Below are 11216 nucleotides of genomic sequence, written 5' to 3' on the forward strand. Positions count from 1 at the left end.
CTTTGGTACTCACGTTTCTAAACAGGGCTTCTGTTCGGCACAAAAATGCACCAGAGATGTTTTTCACATGAGTCATAACCATAATTCTCAATACTTCCGTGCTGTTGGATACACACTCACACACCTCCAATAGAGAAACACAGAGCAAAGGTTCCAACTTTCTTGTAGTCAAGGTACTCATGGAGAGATTTAACACTTGCGCTTTCAGCTTTTCAAACTCTAATATGGAGTCTGCTTCATTTGGCTTCTTTCTTTCACTGAAGACTGTCAGTCCAAGGAGCATAGCTTTTCTGCTGCAATGTGTGGCTCTCTTAACAGCCTCTCACGCACATGAGGACACTTTGGTTACTCATTTTCCAGATCAAGAACTGGTGTTAAATGACAGATAACCATTTTATTGCCTAGGTTGTGGCATCTAATTTCTGTTCCAGCTGACTCCCTGTTCCATCTTCCTGATGTGTTTCATTTGCAGCTGTCTGAAATACTACTTGAAAACTACAGGGAAAACCCCAAAACCCTGCACAAGGGGATTAATTCCCTAAAAACTATGACCTTTAAACCTTCCTGTCCTATGCTCACATACTGCAAGAACCAATAAACTCTGAGAGCCATTCAGGCTAATCTGAACTCTTCATAGGCTAAAATGTGGCCTCTTCTACAGGAAACTGCATATGATAACCCCTAGGTAATAGATGAAAATGACTGCATATGCTGTAGATTAGAAGCATGAGTAACCAATATGGACATTTAAGCTTCAACACTTATACAGCCCAGGGAACAGTAATTATAAGAAATTTCAGAAGGCAGAAATAACTGGTCTTTCCACTGCCTTTTGCCCTTCAGATGAAATTTCACCTCTGTAAGATAGAAAATGTTTCTTGCCATAACTCCCAGGTTAAATGCTTTTTAGCATCTTTCAAAGCAACTTTAAATTTGTAGTTATTCACTCTTCTCACATTGATTCTCATTTTCATTTTTAATTATATTTCAAAGTCCAAGCAGTCCATACTAATTTATTGTATGGATTTCCTGTATCATGTCTGCATTGCATTGCTCTCTTTAACTACTCGTGATGCAATGCCTTTAAGTTAAATTCTTTAACTTGCTATCATATCAGAGAGATGCCTGCTTTCTTTATGGCAGCTTGCCCAAACTTTCTTTGTTCAGGAAGGGAGGGAGAAAGAGGGAGTGCAATGGCCCCCAGTGAAAAGTAATCCTGGCTATCTTAGGATGTACCTGTCCCACTGGGATGACATACCCATAGAAGGGTGGAAAGCTGTGTGAGAATTCGCCCACAGCCATCTGCTCTCTAGGTCATAACCCAGATCTTAAAAGATAAAACAACTATCATCTACAACAGCTGAGATTAGGACCATTTAATTCCAGATTCTTCCAGACTTTGCTCCTATGCTAAATGAAACATTAGCTTTTCCCACTTCTGACTTCTCAGTTACACCCTTCCCAAAGAACACCTCTACCTAGGAAGAGCCTCAGAAAAGTATTCGTTCCTCTGGAGAACTTTTGGAAGACTGGTATAAATTCTTTTCCACTGAATTCTATGCCTTTGTCAATCAGTCAGAGCTTCTTTCACAGCATAAGGTCCATACAACACCACTGGACACACCAAGTCTGAACATACTGTGAACACAGAATCATACTTCTTACTGAGGTGAAACAGTATACCAAAAAAGAACACAGCTTTTAAGTTATATCCCCTTGCTTCATGCTGCAGCATGTTTCCCATGAGGGGCAAAGGAAATGGCCCAGGAGGTAGCTTCCCTGTTTCAGACACCTCTGAACAGACAAGGTGGCGGACAATGCAAACCAGCAAGAAAATGACTGTGGCTCCCAGGGGTTCCATTGCAACATAGAACAGGGATGTGGGATTAGGAAGGGCTAAAGTTGCATCCTGGAAGGCTTACTTTATGAAGTCTACAGTAAAAACATACTGGTTAGAAAAAAATCACTTGCTGCCAACAAACTTGGATTACCTGCTTCATTTTTAACTCTTTGTTATCTTTTCTAAGGTCAACCTTGTCTACCGCAGTACCAGAAAGAAAGAACAAACATTAATCTTTAATAAACCTTGCATTTATGCTTGTCTTCCACTTATTACTTACATTGTGTTTGTACGTTTGTCCTCTGATGGGATGCTACACATACAACAATTTATTTATCTTCAGGCCATTATATACACTTGTGATTATCATCCCATTGGGTATCTAAACATTTCTATTGAACAGAAAGAGTTCCAGGTTAAAAAGTATACTCCGTTCTAGAAGAGCTGTTTTTCAGCTGTTGGACATGTCGCAGTTTCTACTAGTGATTTAAAAGCCCTTTCTGCAGACTGTGGGCATTTCCACAAAGTACTGTTCTGAAAGTTGGATGACTTCAGAATGACCTGTTAAAGCAGCTGGGCAGAACTGTCCTGAGGTACTGGGGGGAAAATCCTCTTCTGGAATTGAACCAGAAGATTTTCACCCCTGGTTTGCAGCTGCAGGCCAAGTCCTCAAGAACTGCTTCAGCTCAAAAGCAGTTGCATAGATCACTTGATGAGATACTTTGCCCCTTAATTCTCATCTGTCAGCCCTCCCTTTCCTCTATTCTTTCCCTTGTTCTTCCCTTCAAGCACATGCTACTTTCTTATTATATTTTCCACCAGAAAATGCTGCAGAAGAGAAATGATAGAGATTTAGCCTCCTCCTATACCTCTCTACCTCCTCTGAAACTTCTCATGGATTCTCCAGGTGAAATGTCTAAGCAGTAACCAAGTTGTGCTTCTGCTTTTGGACTACATATTTCCTCAATATAATGCTGTTCACACACACCTACTTATGTCTCTTCTGTGGTGCTGCTATCCAAAGGACGTGCCATCCTTGCTGTGATTTGGATTCTACCAGTGACATAGAGGGCTGTCAGGCAGAGAGGGGAATACTTACTCAGAGACAAAACTGGGAACACAGCTGAAAGCTCTCAGCCTGATTGGGATGCCCCTGTCACACAATCCTCCAACCAGCCAAGTACTCAGTACCTAAAATTTCCTCCCAGTAAATAGTCACTTGTGGAACAAGCTCCCATTCCCATTTCTCCTTCGTGGAGGTCGGATACTCAAAAGTTCATGAAGGAATTTGCTATTTCTTAGCTCTCTTACCTGAAAACACTAAGCACTTGATGGCAATGCATGGCTAGATGGATTCCCATCTTCAGAGTTCCTGGAGGTTTTCATCTTTGTAGTTTTGAAATAGCGCTGTATTTCTTACACACAGAAAAGTAACTTTTTGAACAGGAGCAGGATTTCGTCCTTCATCTGCCTTTATGGCTTTCTCTTGAAGCAGTTTTCTCTGCTGACACATCGCCCTCCTGTGGCCTTCCTGCAATCCTAGCAAAGAAAGACAATGAGCAAATACCAAATTCTTTGACGTTTTCTATGCCCCAATCACACAGATTCTTAGACCTTCCAACAGCATGTTGTGTGGTATGTGGTGAGTGGACCTCTTCCTCAAAGAAGATGACTAAAACAACATATGGCTAAGCCAGCAGTTCTACAAAACCAGATCCAAACAGGATTGTCACCTATTCTTGAGCCTGCTCTTTGGCTTGTTATAAAGATACAAACCACACACTGTACCTCTGACTATGAAGAGGTGGGATGGGGCAGGCCAGGGAGCTTCATGCAGACTGAGCATTCTCCAGGTGAGGCAAGTAGAGAGATAATGGTTTTACCTTCATGTGATCGTATTTATCAACCCACTTAGTCACTCAGTCTCCTGAATCCCCTTGGCCTTGAGGGGTGAGGCACAATACCTGTTAACAACAGCTGCATGGATGCCGTCTTAGAAGGCATCAGTCCAATTTTAGTTATTACACTGACAGGATCCTCTGCCTTCAGACCTGAGAAGTGGTAATTAGGGCTTATAGCTAGTATGCATGTTCTCCAGTGGTGCTCTGTACAGTCACAATCTGCTTAATCACAAACTACCAGTTCATTCCTGAGCAGAGGAAAAAACTCTAGCCCTAGTGCCTCTGAGAACATGTTCTTGCTTAGCTAGCACCAGCCTATCTTTTGCCTTTCTGCCTGTTTGCCCCTTACAATTCTTATATCTAAATTTTGTGTTAGGAAAGCTTCCTACAGGACTGCTGTGATATCCATAATTGCCTTTGGCAACCTAGCATGCCCCAGGCACACATTATGGAAGTAAAGTCTTGCTGCCACAGGATGAGCTTGGTATATTAAACCATGCTTGAGAAGGGTGAGGCACGTAACTGTTTCTTTTTAAGAAAGACGAGCAGCCCTGAAACACCTTCACTATTATGTGCCTCCCCATGGCCTCAAGATGAAAAGGGGTCCTACTGGGTCCAAGTCAGCTGGAAGTGCTAAAGCTGTTAACACAGAGGGGAGCCAGACTGCTGTTCTGGGCCGCTTCAGGAATTTACACAGCAAGGCTGCTGTTACGATCCCAGTGACAGTAAATCCTTCTTACTATGGAACTGAGTTTTGGCATCCCAACTAGAATGTGGACAGTAGGTGTTAAGTAAAAGGGAAGCTGACTGGGACTTACCTTAAGACACAGCAGGACTACCATGCACCCAGTTCCATACCCAGCTTGGCTCTGTAGAGTCTGTGTCTCATTGAAGGTCTGAACATATAGCACACACCCAATAAGGAAGTGGACTTTCAACTGCAGTGGCAGTATACTGCCACTAGAGCATGGAGTGAGCATATAGCACACACCCAATAAGGAAGTGGACTTTCAACTGCAGTGGCAGTATACTGTCACTAGAGCATGGAGTGAGCATGTAGCACACACCCAATAAGGAAGTGACTTTCAACTGCAGTGACAGTATACTGCCACTAGAGCATGGAGATGTCCAGGCCACATTCCACTCTGTGTTCAATACTTGATTTGCAGGTTATCTGCCGTGATTCAAACTTAACTGGCCTGCTGCCATGTGACAGGACAAGACACTGGCACTTAGGGCTTCATATTTTTATCACATGGAGATGATCACAGTTCTCTAGACAGCAGATGGCCAGCTCTCCATTGCAATTCCTTGGGACACAACTCTGCCACCCCTTCATCTGGGCATCTCTATGTAGACAAGAGTGCGGGGCCAGCTGCATCCCTGCAGTGCAGAATAATTCCTTTGTATGCCAGCATCCACTATGTGTATCTAGCACTATCTTCCCAGAAGCAGCTGGGAATCAAAGATTCCCTAGGCTTTCTCTGATTTCAAGATTAGTGATCTTGTCCTAGACCAACCAATGGCCAGTCAGCTCCAGAACCATTTCCAACCTAATGCGAGTCAGCAGCTTTTCTGTTCTTAAAGGCAGGTAGGGGCCAGAAAGGGACTTAGAGGGATTCAGGGACTAAGCTCCCAGCCACAAGCAGGTGCTACATACTATAATGAAAAACCTCATTCTTTCAGGGAACAGAAGAGCTCTGAGCAGCACCCTCAAGCTTTTGTATCAGCAGCCAAACATCTGTTATTCTCCTCCACACTCACAAAGAGAAAGGATGATACTATCAAACACACTGGTGAGTTTGGCTTAGTCACATTTAGCTCTTGTATTACCTACAGATGCATGAAACACTGGAAAAACAGGACTTCTACATTATCTAACATGTGGTACCACTTTCCAGCATCAGAGATTACCAATCAGGCTATCATTCAAACTAGTCTCTAGGCAGGAAGATTTCAGATCTGGCTGGCTAGATCCTCTTGTCCAGAACTGCAAACACAGCATGAATCCTCAGAAAGATGATGATCTCTCAGATTTTAAAACAGGCTGCCATTCTACATGGTATCATTGCCTCCAACACAGAAATGATAACTCATCTATCAGTACCCTTTCCTGCTGGGTTGGAGGATGTTGCTTTCGTAATACTAATGACTAATTTGTTTCCACAGGTAGAAAAATTATCTGTGAGTTAACTATGGATAAAAGCAATACAGATGCAAATGGGTAGATAACTGGGAGACAATCCTGTTCTTTAAAGATGCCCACTCCAAAAAGTCCTTTCTTCAAAGTGAACTCAACCTTCTCTCAATTCCTACATCAAGGCCACACAGAATAGTACTTTCTATTTTAAATATTTTAAAAGTGATGGTGAAGGCTCTCAAAGGTCATCTTTGCTTCACTGCTTTTAAGCACCACTAGGGAAGTGTCCATCTTGCCTATTTACAGTGGCTGTATACTGGCTGACAGCATTATGATCTGCACACTGGCACATGAACAGACATTCTTCTCAACATCCTGTAGGAAGTCTGAACTACTTCTTTCCTATATCAGCATTTGTACTATCCTACACTGCAACTCACTCAAAAGACAGCTTGAAGTAGTAGGTATGGATAAAAAAGTCCACTTGAAATAACTGTTCAGTAAGAAGGGCTCTTCTAAATTAGCAATCTGGAGCACTGCTAATCTGGTTCAGAAACTTCCTGTGCTGGGCATGCCTCTTCAAAAACTATTAGGAACAGAATTCATTAGTAAAGATCTGCTAAGTAAGATGAGCATGTGATAAAGCAATACTCCTTGCCACTTCACCTGAGGTCCCGACAGTAAAAGAATATAATTGCAGGAATACTTGACACAGAGTTTAAAACATGTTCTTTTCTATGATCTCCAGTAGCTGGAAGGAGTTTGTCTTTATTAACAGATCCTTTGGAAAAAAAAAAAAAAAGACACGTTACATAATCTTTCCAACAGGAATTTGTGATTCATGAGAGACAAATGCGGCAAGTTGTTTTATTGTAAATTTATAATAATTAGTCTCTCTCTTTTAAACAGATAAAGGTGGATACCAAAATGAAGTGTTCTCAATACCATGCTCATAACTCCAGGTATCTTCTCAACACAGAGCTCAGTGAACTTAAAAATGAAGTTCAGGTCTTGCTGTTACTAAGGGATAAGGTCTTTATAGGTTATGAAGGGCTTTTCCTAGATAGACTGTTTCATGTGGGACATAGGACTAACACACAGCCAGTATCAACATAGCGGTTAGGAACAGGCTTCTACTTTTCACTGCAGAACAACTAAGGCAACAGAACCTCTTGAGAAGAGGAAAATATTATTCAGCCTTAAGCCTGAATACAGCCTACTGTATTCAATAGATAGAAAAAGTTATCAGCTTTGATGTTAGCTGTAACCAAATCCTTGTCAACATACAGAATTGCTATTGTGTAACTTAGAGAGAAATCAGTCTGACTCATAGCCCAACTCCAACTTAAAGACTGTTGTAATTTCACCGTTTCTCCAGTTTTTTGTACTTGGCTTCTGCAGAAGAAAAGACAACAATTATTTAGGTCTGGATAACCAAAAGCTTTGAATCCTGTAAGCTGTTAAACATCTTAAAATTCAAGTTAAATTACAGTATCACTCAGGATGATTTATTACTAAACCATTTAGGCAAGTATAATTATGCAACAAAATTTTTAAGGTTTTTAAGTCAGACAACTAATACTGATTTAAACCAAGAGGACTTGGGTGCTTGGTGGAACTTTATGAATCCCTCTATTTGCAGGATTAAACATCTGCCTTTAAAATTTCAGTCAGTGCATACTGTAAAAGAGAAAACAAGCCTCACTAATAATCTGTAGTTCTGTAATACCTACAACTAGTCCACCTCCATAGAATTTGTTATATTAATCTTTTCCCAAGGCTTACTACTTCACATACAATGTTCGTTGCTCAAAAGCAGCACAGTCAACTCTGCAGCTAAGATTTATTAAACAGAGGAGGAGTTTACTTTGTCTTTTTAAATCCCCTTTCAAGAGACTATGCTGCTACACAGTAATAGTAGAGGACAACAGTTACCAAGTTTTTTGGAATACGCATCCAATTTATAAGCTGCCTGCTCCAGAGCTGCAACTTGTTCCTCAATTAGGTTGATCTGTTCCAGATATGGCTGAAGAGCAGCATCTTGAAAAAGGAGAAAAATCATTTCTGTTATTTCTCAAGTAATTCACTTTCAAGAAACATTTCACATTTGAAACACAAGAATTTCTTATTACATTCTTCTGACAGAACAATTTAAAAGCTTCTTCCTTCCCCTGCCCCAAAATCAAGCAGTGATACAGTCAGCCTTCTTCCAGGAAAGTATGGAAAGTTTAAGGGTATTGGCTAGACTCAACACAAGTAACAATACAACATGAATCAGAGAAGTATTATTTCCTATCATATCCAAAACTTGGAATAAAACAGGACGTAAAATCAGATGAAATTTCTCTTATGCTAGTCTATGTAATCTATAGCTGTAAAAAAATATACAAGATTGGCACTGTATAGCAGTATGTCTATTTCAGTGTTTTCTTTGCTTCAGCACTTAATGGAGTGTGAACTGACTCTTAAATGCTTCATTTCCCAAGCAAATGTACTATTTATTACACCCTTACCTTATTCGGTTTACTTACATTTTTTATTTAAATCCTTCAGATTTCTACTGATGTTTATAGCAATATCTTTCATTTCTAGGTACTTCAAACTAGTCAGCTTATTCATGTTTTCCAAGAGTTTGTAGTCTTCACTGGTGGCTTAAAACAACAAAGTTTATTTTAATTAAAAGTTGATGCAGTGTGAATTGGGTGCAGACTCTTCAACAGGACAAGATATTTCAAACCAATAGCCAAATGTAACAAAGAATAGTTTAGATGATAATATGGGTATTAGTATAATGCTCTAGAGAAAGAGAGATGATATTTTTTTAATTGAAAAAAACAACTGGACTAATAAATACCTATTCACTTGCAATTTTATTTTTAGGAGAAAAATAGACTAATTCATCATATTTCTATTCTTATTCTGTCAGCTAAACGTACATTTACAAAATTGAGAGCACAAATACAGACTGGTAGTCTGTACCATATACTTTTCCAAGTCCAGGCAAATTAGTTCTGTGGCCTGCTTTCAAAATTAGAGCCTATAGAACCCACTGACTTGTTGAGCAGTTTACTTCATCCAGTTAATGTTGCACAGCACCTCAGAATAAACCATGAATGTTGGAAAACGTGAGTGACCCTTGCTCTCACTTCGAAACAAAATAGATGCATGCATTCCACTCTCAGTTCTGCTCCTCCTCTAGTCCTTCTTAACCCAGACCTCTTTTGTTTGGTTGGTTTTCCATGTACTATCTTCTCCAAGACTAAAAAGATACTATTTTTTTAAGTTGCTGATATCTTACTAAATTCTTTTGAAAAATATTTGTGCTATTCTGGGACTTCATTAATATAACTGATCTTAGCGTTGTCAGTACTGTAGCAACATGCCAGACTTAAACTGCTAGTCTTGCAAGTTATGATCTAAATAGGTACATTTTAGACAAACTACACAACAGATCTCTTTAAAAGAAAAGAAACAAAAACTTACTTGCAGGTCAGTACTGCTGTGCCTTACCTGTCAGTTCACCTGTTAAGTAAGTGGCCATTTTGTTGAACATGTCTTTACAGAGTTCATTGATGTCTGCCTCTGCTGGTTCCTTAGCTTCTTCCGCTGTTTCAACAGCAGGCTCTTCTGATCAGGGTACAGACGTTGCAAGATTAGGCAAAAGGTAGCAGGTACAGAAACACACCATACAGACTAACGGTCCTAAATACTTTTTCCCCTTCAAACTGACTATACCTACTTACCATGTAAGTTGTGTACTTCAGACTAAAGGATAACAAACCTAGGCAGTTTCCCTGAAGTAGCAGCAAGATAATTTCAACAAAATACTTTGAGAAGAATTTAAGGGACAGGCACCCGAACTTGCAAGCAGCAGCCCCCTCCTGTGCTTATACAACAGAAAAAGAATTTGTGGATAACTTCTGACTTTGTGCACAATCTTACTGATGTTTATTTCTGGTCACTGAATCAGAATAAAGCGCCCCCCAGTCCGTTTCACGAAGACCTACAACAGATCCCCACCTACAGAAAGCAACGATCACTGCTTTTCTTCTCCAAACCCATTACTACACAACCTGCCCCTGCTCTGCTCCTCCTCGGGGGAGCAGCTCAGCACCTCCTCCTCAACCCGACAGGTTGCTCCTTCTTTGGTCGGCAGCCCCGAGCCCCGCAGCGTCCGCCGGCAGACACACGCGGTGAGCCCCAGGGGGGCACGCAGCCGCAGGGCTCCAGGGCCGAGAATGGCGAACAGCGAGCCCGCCCCGCAGCCGGTCCCCACCCTTCCCTCCGCGGGGCGCCTGCTGCTTCACCGGGCCAGGGCCGCGGCCTGGCAGGGCCCGGCCACCGCCATGCGGCTGAGGGGCGAACCCGGAGACGGCTCCCCCAGCCCCTTACGTTTGGCGGGCTGCGCACCGGCCTCCAGCAGCCCCTCCGCAGCGGTCGCCATGGGGACAGGCCCCCTCACGCAGCGCCCGCTTCCGCCTTGGACCCCACGCAAACCGCGGCCCGCCGCCAGGCCCCGCGGCGCATGCTCGGCCCCGTCTGTCGGGGGTGGTGCTACACCGCCCAGCCCGCTGCGTACACGGCCGCGCGGATCTGGTGCTTGGCGGATGCTAAGCGCGTAGGTCCGGGGCTGGCTGTCCCACCTCCTGGCTGCATCGTAAGGGGTGGCCTTCAGTACCGCGTACAGGAGCGGTTTGGAGGGTGCGCAAGGCAGTTGAAGCAGCTCAGAAGGAGAATGGCGTGTGCTCGACGTGGCTGTGCTGTCAGTACATTTCCCTCTTCATAACACTCTTCATAACACAATGACTGCAATAGCAAGAGTACCAGAAGCACTTTCACCGCTGCGCACTAGTGCAGCCCTCACAAGCAAGCCCTTTAGCCTTGTGTTTGAGGATGTTTTCTTTTGGCTTAACTGGTTCACTTGCATCTGAGGGTCTTACTGCAGGTTAGAAGGAGCCGTGATGCTAATAATGTGGTGAGGAGACAACTGCTGGCGTGCTACAATCTATTCCATGGCGACTGCAGTAAGTGTTGCTGTAGATTGCCACAGCAGTATCTACATGGGCTTTTTCAGTGCATGGTGTAAGTAGTACTATATATAGACAGTGTCGGTAATCATTACGATGTGCCATTGCCAAGCATATAAATTTTTATTGGAAGAAAAAAAAAATGGAAGTGAATTCCCTTCTTTTAAGTAGAAAATGTACATTTTTTTGTTGTTGGGTTTTCAGGGAGGGTTGTTTGGGTTGGGTTGGGGGGCGGGTGGTTTGTTGTTTACAACAAAACTCACTCGTCTTAGGCAAAATGTTGTCTACCACTGCAGTTTAACTTTTAG

General features: G+C 42.4%; 1 protein-coding gene across 3 annotated transcripts; it reads right to left on the reverse strand.

The window, feature by feature from the left end:
- Nucleotides 1-6694: 6694 nt before the first annotated feature.
- On the reverse strand, nt 6695-10445 carry BLOC1S2 (biogenesis of lysosomal organelles complex 1 subunit 2). 3 transcript variants are annotated; one of them, XM_061459312.1, is made up of 6 exons: nt 10274-10445; nt 9392-9505; nt 8413-8532; nt 7816-7921; nt 7667-7717; nt 6695-7276 (listed from the first exon to the last, which is right to left on the reverse strand). In XM_061459312.1, coding segments are annotated over exons 1-6 (444 nt in total). In that variant the 5' UTR covers nt 10326-10445; the 3' UTR covers nt 6695-7275. The 3 variants fall into 3 exon arrangements, with proteins under 3 accessions (XP_061315296.1, XP_061315295.1, XP_061315297.1); XM_061459311.1 differs by having other exon boundaries at nt 9392-9508; nt 10274-10435; XM_061459313.1 differs by lacking the exon at nt 7667-7717 and having other exon boundaries at nt 7817-7921; nt 9392-9508; nt 10274-10430.
- Between the last annotated feature and the right edge of the window lie 771 nt (nt 10446-11216).

The sequence above is a fragment of the Pezoporus flaviventris genome, unplaced genomic scaffold (genome assembly GCF_033815535.1).
Source record: "Pezoporus flaviventris isolate CSIRO_AGI_PZ_B2104156 unplaced genomic scaffold, CSIRO_AGI_Pfla_v1 ptg000029l, whole genome shotgun sequence".
Taxonomy (NCBI): domain Eukaryota; kingdom Metazoa; phylum Chordata; class Aves; order Psittaciformes; family Psittacidae; genus Pezoporus; species Pezoporus flaviventris.